The sequence below is a fragment of the Pinus tabuliformis genome, chromosome 8, assembly GCF_031772625.1.
Source record: "Pinus tabuliformis cultivar Carrire ecotype Pingquan chromosome 8, CPIR1, whole genome shotgun sequence".
In the NCBI taxonomy this organism is placed as follows: domain Eukaryota; kingdom Viridiplantae; phylum Streptophyta; class Pinopsida; order Pinales; family Pinaceae; genus Pinus; species Pinus tabuliformis.
Window position 1 is genome coordinate 108,479,637 of NC_142294.1, and position 24,030 is coordinate 108,503,666.

At 40.5% G+C, this 24,030-nt stretch overlaps 1 protein-coding gene across 1 annotated transcript in view; it reads right to left on the minus strand.

Annotated features, from left to right (window-relative positions):
* Positions 1-24,030, minus strand: part of LOC149234366 (NADH:ubiquinone oxidoreductase, 17.2kDa subunit) — a 98,499-nt gene that overhangs the window by 53,563 nt on the left and 20,906 nt on the right. The window contains exons 3-4 of the mRNA XM_089371818.1: positions 6,381-6,472; positions 5,371-5,480 (exon numbers count right to left, since the gene is read on the minus strand). Coding sequence (XP_089227944.1) covers positions 5,371-5,480; positions 6,381-6,472 — 202 coding nt within the window. The remainder of the gene's footprint in view (positions 1-5,370; positions 5,481-6,380; positions 6,473-24,030) is intronic.

The following is a 24,030-nucleotide window of genomic DNA, read 5'->3' on the forward strand; positions in this document are numbered from 1 at the left end:
ATAAGCAGAAGAAAATAATTGAGAGATAAAAACACATTCACGGAAATTGACACACTTGTTTACCAAGCAAACCCAAAAGGAAAAACACGTTTTCTTTGTTGTGGTATTTTATTGATTGTTCTTGAGCAATTGAATCTATTACAATTCACACTGCTTCCTGCAGCTAGCAATCTGTCTCTGAGAACACACTTGTTCCCATGCTGAATAGCTTTGACTCACCCTTGCAATCCTTGATCCCTGCTCCTATTTCCTTGTGCATTGGAGCCCCTATTTCCTTGTGCACTTCCTCCTATTTCCTAGCACAAATCTGTTCCTATTCTTTAGTGCATCAGCCCCCTATATGTGTCTGCACTTGCTCCTCATGAATACGCACTCTACAAATCAAAGATGACCTCACAAACTTGTGAATTATGTGCCTTCATACTCCTCTTCATAGATAAAATTCAAGCATGCAAGATGACCCAGTTCAATTTAGAAGTTCGAGTTCTGATTGCGAGTTAACTGAGAGTTCTACTCGTCCTTCCTCCAATCAACAGTTGGAGTCTTAACTCATTCTCCCTTCAATCAAGACTGAAGACTAACTCATTCTAACTAAACTTGCAACTGCCATCTCGTTCTGTAGTCAAATTGAAGAAGACTCCATGTAATTGAAGCTCCAACACTATGCATGCAATCTAGATGATCATTCAAGTAAACAGGAAATAAACTCATCGTAACTAAAGTTTATCTCATGAGCTCGCACTCATGCTAGAGAAAGACAAATTGAGGTCTTCACTAGCTAAGGCACAAGCCAAAAGACCTTCACTCACTACATTTTCAACAAGAAATACATAGAAAATTACAGCACAATTGAACCTGGAAAATGACCCACTAGATTTTTGACCGCTACAAAAATTCAGCCTCTAGAAATTTGATCTCGGCCTCCACCTATACGGCTTGTGTACTAGGAAAATTTTGGTCCTTTTACCCATAGAAACCTAGCTAGAAACTCAACCTCCTCTCATAGTCTCGGCCTGCAAAGAAATCGCAGCATCTACCTCCCAAGTCTTATACTCTCTCTCCTAGAATTCAGTCTCCAATTTCTCTTCCGAAAAACCCTTGCTAAACACGTTTCTCTTCTTTTCAGTGTCTTAGCCTCCTGCTCCTTGCAAAAATCACTCTCTAAGTCACAATGTATCTTTCACCTCTCCCTTAGGCTTATTTTATAATTTCATCTTTAGCAAAATCCTAACCCACAATTGTGAGAATTCCTAATCCTCAAGGAACCCCTACTATAGCAAATCCGAATATACTTCACCTACTTGATTTTAATATACATTATCAAGTTATTCTCTGAATACTAAAGCAAATTACTTCTGCAGCCTACACTACTTTAAATTTGATTTACATGAAACAGAAAACTGAGCAAAGAACAAGATACATAGGACACAGTTATTTTTTGGACAAAATAGTCCCCAGAAAAACACAATGCAAGAAAGTCGGTGTAGCAGCTCTGAGGGTTTTATATTATTAAGCAGTAGTTCTGAATACAAATGTTGAATGCCCTCTTGGCAATCCAGTGACAGAGAAAATACAATGGTGGAGAAACTGAGTGAGTTTTACCTCACTTCACCCGACAGATTCTAGCTAATCTAGCATCAAAACTGGCTTAACCCCAGCTACCTCTACGTTGACCCTACGTTAGCCTTACAGGCTCTGCATTAGCTTTGCTAAATCTCTTCTGCCCACTGCGTCAACCTTCCCAGTTGTTCCGGCAATTTCCCGACAGTTCCGACTTTTTGTGCGGAGGGCAGCGTCTGCTTCTGCGCTGGCCCTTCTGGCTCTACGTCAGGCCTGCATGGGCCCATATTGGCTCGGCATCAGTCCTCTTAGCTGTTTCGCTGCCTCCAATAGCTTCTCTCTGCCTCTCTATCAGTACTCCCGAACAATCCCTGCCCCTCTGTTGCAACTGATCACTCAGTTCGAATTTCTCAACTTTCTAGCCCCAAAACTCGAACTGCAAATCAATCTCTCTATGTGTATCTAAATGAACCCCAAGCCTCCTCCATATACTTTTCTCGTTGAGACTTCAACAGCCGAGATTAAGTCTCTAATCAACGGCTAAGATTAAAACTTGACTTGAACCACCTTCTAGATCATTCTCACCCATATTTTGATTAATACCTATTAATAACCCCATTAAAATATTAATTATTTTAATAAAATACAGGTGGAATTTCACCAAACGATTTATGGGTCCTTTAGAACTCATGTGCCTTAGCCTCTCCACCAATTTTCATGGCTAGAGGACATCCGATGCTACCAAAAACTAACACTCCCTCTTAGCGAGGAAAGTGCTCTAGCAACAATGTCCAACTGCATGTTGCTCTATCTCTAAAGCACCTCCTTTCTGCATTGCTGCTGCCACCAACATTGTGTTGTTGTTGCTACTGTACTGCTACCCATGACACTATCACTGTTGCATCTATACTACAGCGCCCTCTCAAATGTTGCATCTGCTATGTTGCTAGCACTGCCACTGCTAACACTGCATTTGTACTGCAACTCAGTTGCTGAGAGAAGCAACTGAAAAACATCCAAAATTAACTGAACTTAACTGTGTTTAGCATAATGCCATGGATGTTGGAATCTGACTGCTCTAGTCTCTGACCCTCTGAATCTTCTGCGCTGCTGCTAACTTTTGCATTGTGCCAACTGCACCGTTGCCAACCTTGCTCTGCACAGATCAGTCTCTGGTCTTCGGCTACTGCATCTGTCTCTCCAAACATTCCACTGTATCATCTGACACTAAGTCCATCTCGCTACTGCTGTATCTAGGGCTCTCGTAGCAAGGAATTGATCCAAGGGGTGGACTCCTCAAGGATCCTGCTCACATGTAGTCCTCTCGACTATAGCTCAATATCGCCCCATTTCCCTCCTAGAGATGCGTTGGCACTCATGGCAAACTCATCTTCGTCAATCTTTGTTGGAGCAGACTTAGGATCATGTTTCTCATCCTTATCCTTTTGCTTCAAAGGACATTGGGATGCAAAGTGGCCCATCTCGCCACACCTTAAACATTTCACCTTCAAAATGTCCTTCTTCTGCTTTTGCTTCTGCTATCCCTTTAATACTAGAGCTGCGTTCTCCTCCTCCTCCTTGGTCTTCATGCCACTCCCACTGCTGCCATCGAGGTTGACCTTCCGAGTCCCTCCTTAATTATTCTTGTTGAAGAGTTGCCCACATCTCCTCCCATGAAGGTAGTCTTTCCCTGCCCAATATACTTTGGACGAATACTTGCCATTCATCTGAGACTCCATTCAGGGTCGTCCTTACCATCACGGTAGACTAAGGAGTAGACCCCACTGCAGCAAGCTGGTCTTTGGTGTCCTGAAGACGTTGAAGATAGGAGTTAACCCCTTCTCCCTTCTGCATCAATGTCCGTTGCAACTAATGTTCTAAGTACATCTTTTGTTGTTCGAAAGAGCCTTCATACAGAGAAGACAAGGCTTCCCACATCTCTCAGGCTGTATCCTTGCCCTCCAAATGTGTGAGACCACATGATCTTGAACTCCATCGAGAATGAGCCTCTTCACCTTCCCCTGCTCAACCTTGTACTTCTTCCTTTGATCATTGTCAGCAAGAACAACTACAACACTTTTGACGTAGGCTTTAAGATTGTACTCCAGTACAACTAAGAATTTGGTCTTCCATATGACAGTTGGAAGCTCCTTCCAACTTGTCATAATCTCTAAGCCCATGCAATGACATCTCACCCAACTGTCGAACTGACTCCTCTAGTCACTGCTCAACGGCCCAGCAAGAGAGAAATTCAAACTTTTTGGCAAAAAGTTCTCTAAGGAAACAATTCCCCTTCTATGTGTCTTCCCTCTTTTCCGACGGATTTCTGCCCGGCACAAACTGCGTCCTTCAAGCACTATGCTGAGGCTCTATGTCACTTCCTCTGCCTTTGCAAACTCACGAACTGGAAATCGTACCTCTGTCGACTCTCTCAGAGAGAGATTTCCTCAGAATCTTTGCTTCCCAGCAAGGACTGCGCAATCCCTTCAAGGGGATTCAAATTGTTGCCAAGTGCAGCGTTTGGCCTCTCTGTTGAGCGCTGGATCTGCCCTTCCTTGTTTCAAAATCAATCCTCTAATACCATGTGAGAATTCCTAATCCTCAAGGAACCCCTACTGCAGCAAATCCGAATCTACTTCACCTACTTGATTTTAATATACATTATCAAGTTATTCTCTAAATACTGAAGCAAATTACTTCTGCAGCCTACACTACTTTAAATTTGATTTACATGAAACAGAAGACTGAGCAAAGAACAAGATACATAGGACACGGTTATTTTTTGGACAAAATAGTCCCCGGAAAAACCCAATGCGAGAAAACCGGTGAAGCAGCTCTGAGGGTTTTATATTATTAAGCAGTAGTTCTGAATACAAATGTTGGATGCCCTCTCGGCAATCCAGTGATAGAGAAAATACAATGGCGTAGAAACTGAGTGAGTTTTACCTCACTATACCCGGCAAGAGACAAATTGTTTGGAGGTTATGCTTGATGACTTTTGAAATCTTCTACATTCAATTAAACATCTCTCTCTGTAGGCATCAAATGCCTGTCACAAACATAAAATATACTTGATAAAAAATAAGCTACCATCTTTATAAATCTTGGACCTTCAATATTCCTATAAAATCTTTGCATTCACTCTCAACCTAAAAACCAACAACACAAACAAGACTTCCAATTTTACCTTCGATAGCAACAGCTTTCCTTGTACTTTTATAATTTATTGTCTCTCAAAAGTAGATCCTCAAGGGCTCTATTCTTTATCCTCAATCAACAAACCAATGACAATGAAAGCACCAAGTCTCATAGAGCAATGGAAGATTGTATCAACTATATGTTTCCTACTCAATGAACATTTAATCATAATTTTCATGTAAGTGGTCCCTTGTATCAGGTTTCAACCATATGATCCTTGTCACTTATACATCTAATCATAGTTTTCTATTAAGAACACTTACTATCAAAGGAATATGTTTCTATTTCAAGGTTGAAGGTATCAATTTAAAGGCAGCGTGGACCAAATTCTGCTACATACAATTTTTATTACCAACTTCCAAATACTCCACCTTGGAATACTTTAAGCAAGTTTCTCTTGCTTTAGGTATGGATTAGTCAAACAACAAAGCTCATTTAGATGTCTTCCAAAGTTCCAAAATATGAGGCAGTGCATTTAGGAAATCAAGTGGTTAGTAACTGACCAAATGAACATATCATTAATAATACAGAATCTGCTGTTATGCATTTAAGATATCATTATTGTGAGAAGATAAATGAAGGGTTAGATGCATTCATATCACTGAAGAAGACCTGTTCTGGAGTACGATCTGTAATATAATGCAGCCAACCATGCCATTCAGGAGGTACTGATGAAGCATTATAGTGTATCTTGTCCCCATACTCGACCCACCTGTGCCTCCCTGTAGTACCATATGAGAACAGACTTAGAAAACTTCATGTCTTCTCCATAAACATAAATCTAGAAAAGCCTTTTAGTAGGATAATCTTCCGGCTTTGGTCACTTCTCCGCAAAATAGTTGAAAATATGTTGAAATTGATCATAGAAATAAGAAGCATAAGGAAGAGGAGCTGACTGCAGTAATCTAAAACAAAAAGACCGGACAAACAACAAAACCATGCAGACTATTTATGTGCTGCATAAAATCTATGCTCTAAAGTGTTGCTAAAAATGAAACTCAGTTTATAGATCAGAAAAAGACATTATCAGGAGAAATGAAGTATTTAGCTGATTGAAATCATACAATACACAATAAGAACTTTGAATTTACACAAACAAGAAAGTATATGACCAAGTACGGAGTGAAAGCACTTGCAACAAGGCATATTGCAATTACAAGTTTGGGAATGGAAACAAAACTCCTGACTACAGAAATTTCAACGAATGCATACTAACAGAATACAGTATTATAGACATGTCAACATTGTAAGGTGGAAGCTTTATTTTAATCTGAACTAATAACTAACATAGAGATGGCTGCCTCCTGACATGGTCATTATGTTTATGTGGCACTTAAGGTGTGGACTTCATTATGTTTTGTAGCCCAAGTAATCATTTTGTAATCCAGCTTACTAAAGTGCTTCCGGGAGCTCAGGCTGCTTTCAGCTGCCTGCTTTTGGGTATAAAATACCCTGTATCTACCTGTTTTATTAAGAGCTAAATGAAATCTTTGTACATGTTAAAAAACTGCAATCACTATCAGGACTTCACTTTCATAGTGGAGGTCACATTTTCCATAATTATAAGACTAGTTTTCCAGTTCCTAACAAGTTTGCAACAAATAAGTCTTTTCACAACTTACCAAATTGGGTGTTTTCCAACTTCTCATAATATTTGTTTCCAAACCCATCAACGCCCACAAGAGTAGCTCCAATACTGTGAATTTTTGTCTCCCTGTCAAGCAACATTTCAATTTGATATCCATGTAATGAGAAAAATGACATCTCAAACTGTCCTCTAACTAGGTTTAAGGAAATAGAACTTGCACGAGCGAAATGGCAGTAAAGAAATATGTCTCCTTGAATGGTTTTTAAAAGTAAAAGGCGAAAATGCACTCATCAATCAAAACAGAATATACGATACAATTTCTCTTGGAAGTACTTACTGAACTGAAGAATCAAGAGCCCACATCACTGCAATTATAACAGAAAAAGAAATATCCTTTCAAAGAGTACAAGCAAAGAATTAACACCAACAACCTTGGTCAGATGAAGAATAAAGGAATGAAGGAAATTTCAGTTAGACAACTATTAGGTTTTTCTGTGAAAAAAATATAACAAAGGATTACCAGTATCCAACAATGACCAAAGTGTTAGGTAAAACTTGACTCGGTGAAAGAGTCAAAGTTAATTGGTCTACAATGGTGTTTTTGGGCACATGGTTTTGGTTGCCCATGGTTTTGTGACTGTGGAATGCAAGTAATTAAGCCATTAAAAGGCTTAGGAAAACTTCATTATAATGGGCCAAGGAGCTGAGCTGTGAAGGCTCACTGGACCAGCTTGGTCGGGTTTTGGCCAAGGACACTAATAGAATTCTGTTGGTGTTGGAAATACTGTGGGGGGGCTGAATCAGTATTTCTTTACAATTGTTAAGATTATCAATAAATCAGAACACAAGATGTAAGAGAGAATACAACAAACAAACAAAAATTATTAATAGGAATAATGAGGACTCCAATCCTCTTACAAGCAACCAGGCTCCAACCTGTACAATAAATTCTTCAAATTCTCCCAGGCTGCAACCTTGGATGAGGACTGAAATATTCACTACAGATCCAAGCTCCGACTTGGTCTACTTGAGAACTCCAATCCTCAAGTCCAGGCTCTAACCTAATCTTCCACAAGACTCCAACCCTGTGTGAGGGCTCTGATCTTCTAGGGCTCTAACCCTCTCAATCTGCTTTAATTCTTCAAGTAGGCTTCAATGCTTCTTCAAGACTTCTAACAACTTCTTCAATAAGTCTTGACAGATGTCATCAACAATACAATGCTTCAAGGACGTCTCATGGGGTCTTCAAGAAGTTCTTCAGATCAGCTTCAAAATGTCTCCAGTAGTCTTCTAAAGATGACTCCAAAATCTGTTTCACCTCTGCATCAGGACTGCTTCAGAAAGATCGGATCCTGGTTCTGCTCCAGTATGCTTCAGGAATGCTCCAAGATACTGCTTCTATGTCTGCTCCAAAAGACTTTAAGAGTTCTCCTTAAAGGGTCTTCAGCATGTATTCAATTCTGTTCCAAAGTCTCCAAATCTGTTTCAGGTTGAACTTAAACAATGTCAATACAGAGACAATTCGGCTCCTCAAAGTTCTGTTCATAAGTTCTTCAGGATGCTCTTCAAGGTCTGCATAGGAAATTACTTCAAATAAATCTGCTTCTGATTTGTTTTTGCTTTTAAGGTTACCAAAAATGACTACCTCCAAATCTTAAGTCTGCTAGAGGAGATTTCAAAGAACAGTTTAATAAGTTTTCAAAGGATTTCCTTTAGATCTTCACAAAACTCCCAGGATTGCTTAACATCTGCCTTAGAACAAGCTTTAGGCCTCAAGAATTTGGGTTTCACCAAGTCAACTTAAAACTGGAGTTTAGACTTCTCTTTTACAAGGAGGCTGGCTAGATTACAGACTTTACTCTCCAAAAAGCTCGGTCCTGTCCACAGGGCTGGACCACAGAAATCTCAGTTCTGTACACAATGGTCAGACAATATACTTCAGGTCTTCAATCTTTCCATCACATATTTACTTCAACCCTTGCTTCTTTGTTACTGATGCATGCCTCAGATTCTATCCCTATCATTTTCTTGGTTGGATTCTTCCTCAGATCTGTAATCAGGCAGAGGTCAGATCACAATGCTACAAGTCTGATCCAAAGGGTGATGAGGTCTGCACAAATTCTGTGGAAAGATTCTGTTGCTCCCAGGTATCACGAAAAAGACCACAGAATTGTTTGCTTTATGAGCAACAAAAAACTCCAGAAATGTCTGCTCCCCAGATCTGTTAAAGGGCCACGAAAGCTGCAGTGGTATAGCCAGAACCAAGCCCAAAAAAAAAACTTCAGAAGATAGCCACCAAAAATGTTCTAATTCTGCTCCTTCATTTACCTCAGATCTGAATCTTCTGTTGCTACTACCCCGAGTTCTTATTATCAAAAGGAGAGGACAAATTGTCAATTATAGTGGTTGATAATTTTTTAATAGACATGTCTGTGGGGTGAAGGGGCCGACATCGGGGCCAACCTGTTCAATTACATTTCCCCTTTTTTAATTCCAACTTGTAATTGACTCCATGAATATCCTCTGTTTTGTCTCAGCAGATACATGCTAGCTCGCCGTAGATATACTTCAATCTGGCACATGAATATGCTCAAGTAAAATAGAACTTTCATAATTGCTGTAGGCTTCACATATAGATCTCATCTATCCATGATAATACACACTTGCTGCAGGCTTTATGCACAAAAGTTCAGTTCTCCATGAAGATTCCCACTTGGCCTCACATTAACATCATGTCACACAGGTCATATTTGAATTCTTTGGGATTGATTGGGTTGTTCCAATAAGCTAGCCATGCTTCTTAGAGGCAGAGATTTCTTTCCTCGTGCTTAGGCCAACAGTGCCAACAACGACATCTGAACAGTTGGTTGGAATTTTGCCAGATTGGAGTCTTTCAACATAAAACAGGATCTGGCACTGGCACAACCACTGTGGAGTTAGCAATGCTCCACAACTTGTTCTCCTTGACAACAGCTGTGATCCGACTCTCCACTGAAGATAATTTGAGGCTAATGTTGCAAACATCGGCATCGGGATAAAATCCTCAAGGGTCCACAAAAACCAAGAAATTGGGAAAATTGGGAAAATATAGGTAAAAATCGGCAAACACTGACAAAATTAAGATACCATCAAAATATGGGCAAAAATTGGAAAACATCAGCTAGGCCAAAAAATCACGGTTTCTTGATAAAATCGGGATGTTATCGAGATGTTCACAACACTGGTTTGAGGCTCCTTCTAAACTGTCTTCATCCTTGACACTGGTTTCCATGGCAAATCAAAACCCTTGAATAATTGTTTGTTGAAAACCCTAGAAAGACCATGAACATCTTTGAACTTGAACCTATGCAACGCTTGAATTGTTTTTAGAAGCTTGGCTCTAATACCATGTTAGTTTCTCTAAGCCTAGCAAAATGAATAATGTGCCAATGAATTTTTTATACTTGTTGACCACTCTATGTCAACTACCCTATAGCAGTACACATTTTCGCAAAGGAATTCCATCATGCTCGAGCATTCAGATCATCCCGGATTCATCAGTCATCAGTCGTCAGTTTGTCAAAGTTGTAAACCCATTCTGCAAGTTTATAATGTAAATGATCTTAGTAAGACCATAATGTATGTAACAACCTAGGTAAGCCTATTATTTTGATGACGATTTTCATCCTAGGAGGTTTTTCGTCTCACTGATTCATCTGTGTTTCTAAACACAAATGATTGGCAGAGTTTTTCCCTCCAGCCTCACCCCAAAGCTACGATGGATTTTGTCGTCAAGATCTTAGGTAAGTCCTAGTGTTCTAGACAAGTGTTCAGTAAAGTGATTTAGGAATAATTTTAGCTAATTGACTAGATTATTTTATTACAAATCACCTGGTCCACTAAATCATATTGAGTCACGGAATTGGATAAAATAATTGAAGGTCTATAACAAATGGGTTCCGCCCCCCCTTTGAGAGTTGAAATGTAATTATCTTATGTAAATAATATTTTAGCCATGGTGCTAAAATATTAGAGGGTTGGAAAAAATTATTAATCCCCTCGTATGCCATTTAATTAAATTTTCTTACAAAAATAAATTAAAAATCTTAAGCCAATAATTTAATTAATTATAGTCAAAATTAAAAGTCTAAAGGAAAAATAAATTCTCCAAAATAAAAAAATTCGTGGGTCCTAGAAAAATTAAGTATTAGAGGTCCCCCACCAAAGGAATATTGAAAATTTCAAGAACTCTTGGACCTTTGGGCCTTGGTAGTTAAGTCAAGGTTAGTTTTTTGAGGAAATTAGTTCAAAATAATTAACTTTCAACTAATTAAAAAGGATTAAAAGAGAAATTCGAAAATTCCTCAAAAAATAAATATTTCAGCGGTGGAGATTAAAAGATAATTAAATCTTTATCAACGGTAGAGATTACTTTGAAGGGGATCAAGCCAACTTGCCATTTGGAGAATTTATCTATAAATTAGAGGTCATTTGTCTTACAAATCATCTGATCTTTGAATCGTGTACTAACTGTTGAAGCTCTCTTGTTATTTTTTTGTATTATAATAACGCAAAGTCTTTGGCGTTTTCCTTGATGGTAGTGTTTCTCTCCTATTTCTTATGGTATTATTGTTCTTAATTCTCTGCTGAAGTATATTTTTAAAAGTTGTTGATTTTTAGCCTTTGAGCTTGGGCATGAGGGGAAGTTCTCGATTGGACTAGACAACTCCCAAAGCATAGGAACTGAAGAGACTTCCTATTAAATCTCGAGACTTATCAAACGAAGTTTCTCTTGCAGGGTTTCTTGGCTAGTGCCTCATTTGAAATTATTTATCTTTTATATATTATGTTTAATTGATGGATCTGGCTAGGAGGAGTTTATTTCTACAGATCTCACAGCGTAGTTAAACTCGCACTTCTCAGAACCAGTAGATCTATATATTATTTGTATAGATCTGATTATATTTGTAAAAAAAATCTTGTAAATTATTTTATTTCTCTAATCTTGGTTTTGCAACAGGGGGGTTTTGAGATTTGAATTTTTTTTTTAATTTTTATATATATTGGGGTTTTGGGTATTCTTATTTTCATTTGTGCAGGTGAGATCAAGTGGAAAGAGTTGGATCAGAGCCAGATCTAGGCCCATGAGGTATGATGTAGTCTCCAAAAATTTTGCAGGGTCAGCCATTGAAGATTTTACAACAAATCTAAAGATCTAAAGCAAAATAATTTTTTCAGAACAATGGTTTCAAGTTTTGGGGCTCCTAAGCCCAAATCTGCCTTCTCCCAACCCAACGCTAACACTATTAAGCCTGATGGTAGCCCTCATTGGCCCTATATTTTCTTTGCTCCATTTCTGATCTGAATATTTAATTTTCTGACACTGATCATTGGTGGGTTTTACAGAAAAATTAGTAAAGAATTGTGTTTAAGCTATTGAAAATATTTTGGCAACTTAGACAAGTGATCTTCAAAGCCTAGGTCCCAAGGATTTGATCTCTAAACCCTCTTTTTCCTCATTGTTTGATACAGCAGTCATATACCTTTCTAATAGTGGTGAAAAGCACATCTAAGTGGCTTGAAATTAACTGAAAAAATTGTTAAATACATTAATAAATCACTTATGTTTGATGGGTATCAAAAATTTGGCCTAGATCTACATTTTTTGGTGACTGTTATTGTTAAAATTGGAAACTAGGGCCAAACTCCATGTGGGTCATCTTATTTCTGGCAGTTGATATTTTTCTTGGACTCCTCTCATTGAGAGGTGTAGGATTGATCTAAAGATCATCTGATTCTGATAAGTATTCATGAAGATATGAATTTATTTGTGTTATAGGACAATTCGTCAAGGTCGGCCAGCAACCAAATAACCCCCACATGTGCTCAACATTTTAGTATAAAAAGAGATGACTTGAGAGTCATTTCACACACACTTCACTCTTGATTTTCTCTCCACTTGTTTTTGGGTTTTAGTGGAAGAGAAGTCTAAGAGGAAGTAGCCCTAGACGCCGCAGGAAAGGAGACTAAGGGAGACTAAGAGATGCCCTAGCCCTAGACACTATCTAAAGAGACCTAGATGCAGGCACTATGGACACAGTCATGAAGGATGATTATCATTGAAGAGAGGCACCTACGCTGCCCTAAAGGAGGCTCTCCTACGCAGCCCTTGAAGAGACATTATCACAGTTCTAGAGTGACCCTAAACGAAGTCTTAAGGATGCCCTAACCAACAGAAAGGGTCAAGGAACAACGTGGAAGAGGGTTGCTACGGGAGGCCCAGTTTGGTGAGTCTTAAGGCTGAAACTAGGGCCGAAAGGATAGGCTGCTAGGCCGAGTAGAAGAGGAGTAAAACATTGGTTGTTTGGGCACATTTGGAGGAGGTTGTATGCTACAGCAAGGCTGTGTGGTAGGCCGCAGGACATACCACCACAGCAAAGAAATAGCGTGGGTTGTTTTGATGTCATATGCCCGAAGGCAATGAGTTCACCTTCAGCGAGCCACAGTCTTCCAAGGTTTGTTTGGCGCAGATTGGAGAATATTAAGGCCACAGGTATGTGCCCTAACCAATGTTTCACTAACAATCAACAGCAAACAAGGTTGGACAAGCATGGATGTTGTTTCCTATGTATGAGGGATGTTAGATCTATCTTGATGGCCTATGATGAAGGTTGTCCCATCTTCCATCCTACATAGCATACAGAGATCCTAAACTATGAACCTATACAGTCAATGATAAGATGTGACAGCAAGGTGACCCATGAAGTTTGAATGCATACTAATAGACATAGTGATAGTGCAGCAAGATGCATGAGCACCATGATAGCAGCAATGGTACTTGGTGTAGCAAGTACATGGTGCTGCAAACACATTGGGACAGCAGCATGGTACAGCAATGCTACAATGGGATAGCAGCAAGTACATGGTGTTGCAAACACATTGGGACATCAGCATGGTACAGCAATGCTACAATGGGACAGCAGCAAGCACGGTGTTGCAAACACAATGTGACAGCATGGCAAGCATGGTGCAGCAAGCACAATGGGACCACAATGGTACATGATGCAATACAGTGATGGGTACAATCATGATTGGTAAAGCATGATGAGATGCAGCAGAGGGATGATGGGTGCAGCATGATGATGAGGAGTAGCACAATGATAAGTGCATCATGGTGATGGAGTCACCTGGGAGAATCAGCTGAAGCAGTATGTCTTCAACTGAGTTCAGCTACCTCATGTATCATCTACTTAGAGATGATCTATGCTCTTATTTAGATAAGTCAAAGTGTTGACTTATGTTGTATATGTACTATCTCTCTCTCTCTCTGCTGAACTATTGAAGAACATATAAGAAGAATTGATCAAGCGTTTCCCCACATTGGGGTTTGTCCCTGGCTAGCGCCACATCCTATGTCCTCTTGTCTTGGCTTGTCTTCTACAATCTATGTTTATGTTTTATCTGCAATTTACTTTAATGCTGATGTGATTTCTAATCTGAAAAAGATATTGAGCTAACTGTGAAAATTGAAATAAATTGCTCTAAGCATAGAACATACCTAAAATTAAAATGGTATCAGAGCTGAGGTGAATACAAAGCCCAAGCAAGAGTGAAAGAGCAATCACCAAAGACGGTTGGGAAAGGACAAAAGGCTCAATGGGTTCCTCATCCCTCTTCCAATTCACCAAGGGTGAAGTCGAAGGAGAGAACATTATCAGAATGGCGTAGCGGAAGCTTCTGATGGCCTACCTAAAGATCACTTCAATGGGAAGTCTGGATCTAAGGGAGGAAGGAAAGGCAGATGCCTTGGTTGTAATAAGTTCGGCCATTATGCAGGGATACATCACTTGATGATGATAACAATCATTCTAGGGACATCTTCAATGATCGGAGGAATGACAGGTAATGCAGGTCTTCAAGGAAACAACCAACTCTTCAAAAAAAAGCAAGGAACCCCAGGTATGAAGAATCAAATGTTGTTTCTGTTATCTTGTATTGGCCCTCTCCTTCAAACTCTTTGGGAATCTGGCTTATTGATTGTAGTGCTTCAAGGCACTTCATCGGATATAAGGTTGCTCTCTCTAATTTGGTAGAGATGGAAACAATCATGGGATTATACTTGGATTCAATGCCACCTATCCCAGAAAGGGTGTAGGGAATGTTACCCCTTAATTAAATGAGGGTAACTCAATTCATTTACAAGAATCTATTTTATGTACCTGATCGCAAGAAGAACCTAGTGTCCATTTCGGCAATGGAAATCAAAGGTTTCAGGGTGGCATTCATCGATGGAAAGGTACGTGTTTGAAAATAGAATTTTCAAAGATGCTTTTACTCATGGGTTCAAGGTTGGCAATTTGTATCAAGTTGCAGGAAGTCCATTAGGGACCGTGTCAGTTGACACATCTCATCTATAGCACTGGAGGTCTACTTATTATGGGGCCCTACTCGATGTGTGTCAGATGGTGACAGGGATGACTGAATTCAAGAAGAGCATGAAGGTACATGTCTGAGATCTACCGAAGGAAAATCTTACAAGGGTACCATTCCCATCGTCCACAGGTTTGGAACAACCCGAGGGGTTTGAGATTCATGATTGGGAATCTCATGTATGCAAGTGGAAGAAAGCCCTCTATGGCTTGAAGCAAAACACCGCGAGCTTGATATGAGAGGATTGATAGCCGTCTGATGAAGCTGAGATTCACTAGGAGTGAACACAATCCAAACCTTTGCTTGAAGGTTGTGGATAATAAACCTCTCATACTGGCACCTTCTGAGCACAACCTCTTCCTAACAGGCGCAGACCCTCTCATTTGCAAAAGTAAGAGGGAGTTGGATTCCGAATTTGGAATGATGAACTGCAAGCTCGTGACTACCTCGATGGATATTAACTTTCAGAAATTATGTGGTAGGGATGCCGGACCTGATTTGGAAAATGTCTCTGAGTTTCACAAACTCATTCTAGCATTGATGTTCTTGGTGAACTCCCATCTAGATATATGTTTTGCAGTTAGCATGTTGAGCTCATATTTGGTTGAGCCTCACTGGATTGGTGCCAAGAATCATTTGAGATATCTTCAGGGCACAATCTCTCATGGATTGAGATACACTGCTGGAAATATGAAGTTGCATGATTATTCGAGTGTTGACTGGGCAGGTAGTGTGGAGGATCTCAAGAGCACTTCTGAGTGTTGGTTCTCTTTGGGTTTTGCTTTGATATCCTGGATGAGCAAGAAGCAAAAGTGGGTTGTTATAAGCACCGCTAAGACCGAATACATAGCTACGAGTATGACCTCGTGTGAAGCTACCTGGTTGCAGAAGCTCTTCAATGAGTTGTTTAACACATGATGGATACCACCATGATCTTTTGTAACAACCAGAGGGGGGTTCGATTGTTGAGGAATCCCATATTCTATGATTGCTCCAGCATATAGACATCAGGTACCACTTTATTTGGGATGTGGTACATCGATGAGCAAGAAGGATCCATCGCATTGGGACTAATGTGCAGGTCATAGACATTTTGTCAAAGCCCCGAGAAAAGGTCAAATTTGTGACTTTCCCGAACGACTTGGAGTCATTGAGAGGCCCTCTTATGAGGGTCCTGTATGATGCATGCATTGAGCTTTGGGAGCTCTAGGGGGGCTTATGGTACTTCTTGGAGCAACAAGCGACCATAGGGCGACTCACCCTCCCCTAGTGGTGCACTGTGTACAGGGTGAATGGTTCAGCCTTCCCCTGTGATAATACCCCGCGGTGACTTATGAACAGGATGAGTGGTTCTCCTGTCGAGACATCCTACCCATGCAGTCTGGGATTCATGGGAAGTACCTCTCATTTGGCCATTGAGTAGGGAAGTGGGGTTATGGACCATAGTAGTACTATCGATGGACGCATCATTGTATCTATCGTACTCCCTATGCCAGGATGGGCTACATTGATCTGGGATCAATGAAACTGATCTGGGATCCGTACGAGTGGTTTGAGACACTCTCTTGTGATATTGATCTGGGATCAATGAAACTGACTTCGGGTCAGTAAGAGTGACATAACTCACTCTCTTTTGGAACTGATCTGGGATCAGTAAGAGTGGTATGACACACTCTCTTCATATGGAACTAACTGCGAGTCAGTAGAGAATGGTATGAGACATTCTCGATCAATTCTTCTTCTTCATGGTTCAACAGAGCAATGCAGGGCACTGATGGCAGAGATAGTACAGTGTGGCAGATGGATCAGCAGATAGAGTTCTCCCTAGTTGAGAGGGAGTGTTAAAACTACCAACTAGGGCCAAACTCCATGTGGGTCATCTTATTTATGGCAGTTGATATTTTTCTTAGACTCCTCTCATCGAGAGGTGTAGGATTGTTCTAAAGATCATTTGATTCCGAAAAGGGTGACAAGACAAGATGTTTTTGGGAAGATAGTTAAGCAGACTTCTATTATCACTAACAAATTGTTTTGGGTAGTAAAGGGTGACAAGACAAGATGTTTTTGGGAAGATAGATGGGATGAAAATTCTCCATTGAAGGATGAGGCTTTGTTCCAAATAATTGTCAAGGAAATTAATAACAAAAGATGGACAGAGGTAGTTGACCATCAAGATCAAATGCAACAACCAAAGATGCCATAAGCAAAGCAAAGTTGATGAAGCACCAACTCGTATATTCTCATGATGGCCACTGGAAGGGTCTTGAAATACCAATGCCACAGAACCTTTAGAACAAGACCTCTCTCAAAACAAAGTTCAGTGCCATCTAAAAGTCCACAAAGCAACAAAAGACTTCAAAAGGTCAATGACAAGCCACCTCAATAATGATATGAAGAGTAAAAATGCAGTCAATGGTCTAATCCTCTAAACAAAATCCTACATGCCCTCTAACCATGAGGTGCCTCCTCTCTATTTCATCCCATAACCACGTATGATTTATTGTGCCAAGAAGCTTGGTGAAAGTGTCTCCAACTATGATGATCTTGCAATTTTTGGGGTATGAAGTGATACTCAACTTAAAAATGAGGTGGATGATATGGTTCAACCAAGACAAAGGGAACCTTAAACAAACAACAAGATTAAATAAATCAACTCTGTGGAAGTTGAGAAAGTGAATACCATTTTTGAGGAACTCGACTTGAAAGCCTTTCTCGTCAATAGCCTTGCTAGTGTTCATGAATCCAATTGCTTTAATAATGTCTACATGGGAGAATGCAAGGCAAGAAGCGGGAGGAGAAGAAAAGTACACTAAGGGTTGTCAAGGGACAACATAGAGAGGCAATATATGGGAACCAGGAATGGTGATTTACGTTGGGTGGGAGAGCAACGTGGCCAGAAAAAAGGCCATGCCATAAGGCTTTTGGTAAATGGTAGAGAGCTTCAAGTGTAGAAATTTCATGAATTGTGGTTTCTTTTGCAAATTTAGAAATTTAACCACTTTTAACATTTCACAAATAGGGTGGCAGTAGGGGGAGGGATTCTCAGTAATCCCAAAGGAATACTTGTCGACCAGTATGCCTGGGGCTTGGGAAAGAAGTCCAACAACCAAGTTGAAGCTTATGGCCTCTATCTTGGGCTCCTTTTAGCCCACCAAAGGGGAATCACGAACGTGACAATTCTGGGAGACTCCTTCCTAGTCATAAAGCACATGCGCTCCAACTCTTATGCCCAGAACAACAAGCTCAATCAACTGCTTCAGTGAGCCCATGGAATTCTCCCTCTCTTTGCTAACTTACAATTTTACCATATTTTAAGAGGCTTAAACTCTGAGGCAGATTCACAAGCTAACAAGGCTTGTCAATTGAATGAAGGGCATACGGTTGTCAATGGAAACTATGGTTTTTTACCCATCCCTTAATTTCATTATGCAACTCTCCCTAATCTTCCCCCCCTCCTAAGACTTATATTATTAAAGAGCAATTAGATCCTAATTGTCCCTCCATATCATTTGCCCCCTCCTTGGCCCCTCTTCCCACCATCCCCCCTCCCTGTCTCCCTTCGGCTCTCCCCTCTTGTAGCTCCACCTGGCATTGTTTGAGGACTCATCCTCCATCTCTCCTGACGCGAGGTGCTTTGAAATCGGCAGATGTGAGGTCTCCAAGTTTGAAGTGTGAGAATTTCTGAATCTACACATCAAAAATCCTACTGCAATCATTGGTTTATCATCTCCTACTTGTTCTTTACATTCAACAAGTTATTTAATTACTTAAACAGCGATGAAAACACTATTGCAGCCTACACATATATACAGATCATGAACTAAAATAAACTGAGACAATCACACAAGGGACAACGTAATCGTCCCTGGAAAAACCCAATTCGGGAAAACCGATGCAGCATATAGAGGGTTTGTATTATTAAGAAGATTTTTGAATACAACTAGGGTGCCAAATCCGGCTCACCCAATAGTGAATAAACCTGGCAGACGTACCTCTATCCGGAGACAGATATTTTGACAATTCTAGCAACTCGATGATCAAACCCCACAGATGACAATTGTTGTTCCTAGTGTTGGGCAGCGATGGCTGCTCCAAGTTCTGTGTTGGAGTTGCATCACCCTCCTAGTGAGCCCCCCTTGCTCAAAAGTTGATTTGTTGAACTGTTGCTCTCTCTACCCCACAGAAAACCCCAGCACTGCCTCTAAAGGACTGCGTCAGCCCCTCTATCTTCTGCATCACCCTCACTGGAGTTGTGATGTCTCTCCTGTTGCTGCTCTGCCTCTCTGCTATGTATCCTCGGCCTTGGACTGAAGTCCCTCACTGCAACTCAGATCACTTAGCCCGAATTTCTCAGCAAACCACGCCCCAGAAAAATCGAACTCTTTGATCTCTTGGTGTATCTCCAACTGACCCTCAAGTCTCCTCTTACACTTTTCCTATTGATGAATCAACAGTCGTGATCTAAACTCTAATCAACGGCTAAGATTAAAACAGGATTGATCCTCGTCACTTAGAAGTTTCTCGCCCATATTCTTATTAATACACATTAATATTTTTAATTTCGTAAGTTTAGACTTAGGAACCCATTAAAAATATTAATTATTTTAATAACTCCTCATCCGAGTGGAATTTCTCCAAACGATTTTTGGGTTCTGGAGATCTCATGTATTCTAGCCCCTCCGCAAAATTTTGGAGCTAGAGCACATCTGATGCTACCCAAAATCAACATGAAGGACCCGATAAGTGTGGGAGCTCTCTTGTCCATCTCTCGAATTATCGTTTCTCACTAGTATCTTCAAGTGTTCTCCATGCGAATTCCCTTTGCGAACAAGTCGCATTTACTCCTCTCAGTTCAGACGGCTCACCCACTCGAAGGCGAGGATGCCTGAAATGAAGGTCACTTTGGTTTGCGAACCAATCATGGAGCTACCATGAGATCCTGGGGGCACGCAACCCAGGATAACATTGGGTGTCTCTACATTCAATGAAGCTTGTTCGATATGTGAAGCATCCGGGGAAGTATTCGGTGAAGCATTTGGTGTCTCTACAAGCGGCTAGAAGTTGGTTCGAAGGTGTTCTCATTAGGCTCTCCACAATGGCATCGGGTTCCTGGGGTTGTCGTTGTCCTCGCTCGGGCGGGGTAGCAAGGCACTGCTCGCATGATTGGGTCAAGGTCAAGATGTGCCCACCCTTAGCCACCTTCTCTCCACCTGCTTATGACATGTGTGCCAGCGAGTATGCGGAATTGCCTGCAGATATTGTTGAGATGCAGGTGCTCCTTCATCAGTAGAGGAAGTCGGCTAGTGAGAATTAGGAAACGATAGTGGCAAAGAGAAACCAAATTGCACGGCTGGAAGACGAAGTCAAGACACTCAAAAGCATGCTCGAAGGTCTCCAAATGCAGTTCGCTAAGCAGAATTCTCCGCTTGTAGAGGAAATCTCAAGCCTTGACCTTAACCGCCCTCTGTTTCTAAGGACTAGTCTGTGTTTTTATGTCTGGTTTCCTATGTATCTTTCTCTTATCGCAGTTATGTCGAGTATATACTAGTAAAATAATAGGAGTGTTGTTCAATTTTAAAGTTTTGCTAGATAATTGGGCCTGCTTTGATAGCCTACATATGTAGCTCATGAAGCCTACTGATGTAATGGAATTGTAAATTTCCTTAGTATCTATCACGCCTAGGCACGAAATCAATATAAACGGTACTCTTTGGTGTTAAAAAAAAAAAACATTTCACAAATCTAATCCCTATGAATTATCAACATTACAGTTGAATTGAAATATAAATTACAACAGATAATATTTCACTTCACCTCAACGCCAATATACTAGGCAATTCAAGGGAGAAGATAACAAATATATGCCAACAAGTTTCAACCCCTTAGAACAATCTTTTTATGCATAAGCCATATTTTAAATCACTACAACTAATGCAAATTTATAGTAGTACATTTGTCCTATTATCTTCAATAAGATTTATGTTAGGTCACTTTACAATTTCAACCCTAACTTATCTCGCAACAATGGGACATACAAGGGTTATAATTACCAAACCATGAAAACAATCATACCTAAAAATCAAATCTATTATAGATCAATTTTGAACATCTGAAAATTCCATAGATATAGATAAGAAAGGAAGCTTACGTACATACTCTTAGCATGTCACACGCTGGTACAACCCTCCAAACTTTCCAAAACCTTAACTGGGAAAACCCAAGAAAAACCCTAGCTCCACCAAAGAAACTCTAACAAGCTAGAATCACCACTAACAAGTCCTCCTTGGCCTCATGCAAGGCGTCTCCTCTTCTTTTTTCCTTAACGAGTACAAACTAGGGTTTATCACCAAACACCAACTCTAATGCCTCCTTAGAGATAAAAATCTAACCCTAGATTTCAAGACTACTCCAAGAAACCCTAGCACTTTAAGACAGAGAGACAAAGTATAAAGAAGATAAAACAAGAGGGAGAGGGAGACTAATGCTCCTCCTCTTTAACGCAAATGTAAAGAAGAATAAGAAAATGTGCATGATTGATGATAGTTCTCTCTTTCCTCTGTTTATATGAGAGATTGGTCCAGATTTGTGAAGGAACAAAATGAAATATAGAGATGAACAAAAACACAGAGATACAACGAAAACATAACTTCAATTCATTAATAGCAAACTATTGAAAATCGTTACATGCAAAATGGAAATAAACTAGCTCAGGCGATGGTAGCTTATCTCTGAAAAGAGATGTGGCGGCTATATGCCTTCCAAACTGCATTACAATGAGGCTCGGAGGCCTTTTTATCATTAATAAACAATGGGAAACCCTAAACATCCACAAACCTAACCCTAGGAGATGAAGCAACAAAAGCTTCTGAGCCCCATTGGGGTTAGTTGGAACATCAAATTTCAAAGGTCGTAACTTTGGCATACGATCTCCATTTGGCTATCATAATACCTCTTTTCGAAGATCTCCAAGAGGGGCCTGAAAAAAATCAATAGATTGGTCTAGCACTTTTCTAGTCTCTTTATTTTCCCAAAAAATGTCATGTAGGCCCTCACAACAGCTCTGGAAGTTTAGGACCCGAAAAATTGCCAAAAATAGTAAGTTGTGCCACAATTAAGGAAACTGAAAGAAGCAACGATCGAGGTCCAAGTGGAATAGGCGGGTGGCCACCAATATCCACCTAGATCACTACTCCCCCCTTAGGAAGCAATGGTCCCCATTACGTTGAGTGCCTCCATGAGACCTTTGGATGTGCTTAAATACTTTGCCCCCTTGAGCTAGCCTAGAAGGTCATCAATCTGTGGCATTGGATACTTTTTCCTTACAGTGATTTTGTTTAGTGACCAATAATCAATGTATTGCCTCCAGGTCCCATCCTTCTTCTATATAAGTACAATCGGTAACCCACGAGGTGAGGAACTAGGTCGGATGTGCCCTTTTTGCAGCAACGCTTGAATCTTCCGCTTGATCTCTTCACTTTTCAAAATGGAGCGGCGGTATATCGGCCCATTGGGTAGAGGTGCTCCGGGAGTTAGATCGATCGAATGCTTGACCTGACAGTGCAAGGGCACCCCTGTGGGTGAGGAGAAGATGTCCCTGTATTCTTCCACAACCTTATCCACCTTGATTCTATTGTGCGGTGGAACCTTTCGCAGGGGCCACAAATGTGGCAACGATCTTCCCCTTAATTTGAGAACGAATCAAAAAAAGCAAATTTCTCGATCTAGGAGATGATGTTACTGCATTGCTTAGCAGAGATCAAAGAGATGGCAGTAGGCGAGGCTACCTCCAATATTTTGTATAACTTACTACCTAAAGTAATAATAACAGTGCGAGGCCTTGACTCATACACAACATGACGCTTACACAAGTATGGTTGGCCTAATAATACATCACAAGCTTCAAGAGAAGCAACACCACATAGTACCTCATTTGTTAAGGGCTTGATGTTGTAGTGAAGGTGGCACTGTTGGCTGATGTGGAAATCTCGTCCTTAGTGAAGCCACCCGATGGTATACGGTTGTGGGTGAGGTGTGGTCAATAGGCCCAACCGCTTCACGACTTCCGCTGAAATGAGGTTCTTTTGGCTTCCGCTGTCGACAATGAACTGTAGCGAAGACCCCTTCACCCACATCTGCGAGTGGAAAAGACGCTCCCCTTCCTGTGGATCTTCGGCTCGATCTTCTAGATCTTTGGTAGTGGCAACGGTGGTGTTGGGCACTGCATCAATAATTTGTTTCCCTTTATCATTCCCCTTGTCGGGTTCTGCCCCAAAGTCAAAACATGCATTTGACTCTGAAGCCTTCAGCTCAGCCACTAGTCACTGCTTGGCTTGACACTCAATTGTGTTGTGAGTGGGGATCTTATGGAACTCACACCACTTCCCAATGTCCTTTGTCTTCGTGGTTTTATTCTTTGCTTGCGGCTTAGTTGGGTTGTCCTAGGTCACCCTGCCTTGGCTTTGTCCTTTGTTCTGCGGTTTGGGGGCACTCTTGCCATGCTTCTAATTCACAGTTCCAAAGTCGTGCTTCTTTTGTTTAAATTTTTGTTCAATCTTGGCATCATATTGATATGTTGCACCAAGCGGGGAGATGTCCAGAAACTGCATTTCTTCCTTAATGTATTTGTGCACACAGTGGTGGTAGTTGAGCACCAAATGTCACTCAGAGTCTTTGATACCCAACTTTGTGCGTAGAGTATGAAAAATATTTGTGAGCTCATGCACATCTTGGTCCCTTTACTGTCGTAGTGTGGTCCATTGTATATACTTGTCCTCATAGCTCCCCACGGGATAATATTGTTCCTTGACAACGTCTCGGAAAGATTTGCAAGAGGGGGCAATTGTAAATAGAGAGGGTTCCTCGACCCTTTTCTCACAATAAGTTTCCCACCAATCCTTGACATGAGTAGCCTTAAGCAATGCAAAAGTAATCTTCTCCCTATCAGGGAAACTATGGACCAAAAAGTAACCTTCCAACAGATTCATCCATTTATCTGTTGAAATTTGGTACCGGAGGACAGGTGGTTCCCTTAGGCTTTGATCTTTGGCCTAGGGAAAAGTGTCCAAAAGAATTTAATTTTTCTCCTAAAGTGACTTTATAATTTTTATAAAGTCAAATCTAATTTAAAAGTGACTTTAAGTGATAAAGTTACTAAAGTTTAATTTTAAAGTGACTTTTATAAAGTCAATGAAAAATTAGAAAGAAAAAGTGACTTTGGAAATAAATGACTAAATTGGTCTTTATTAAAGTGGGGTGAATTAAAAAATAGAAAGTGA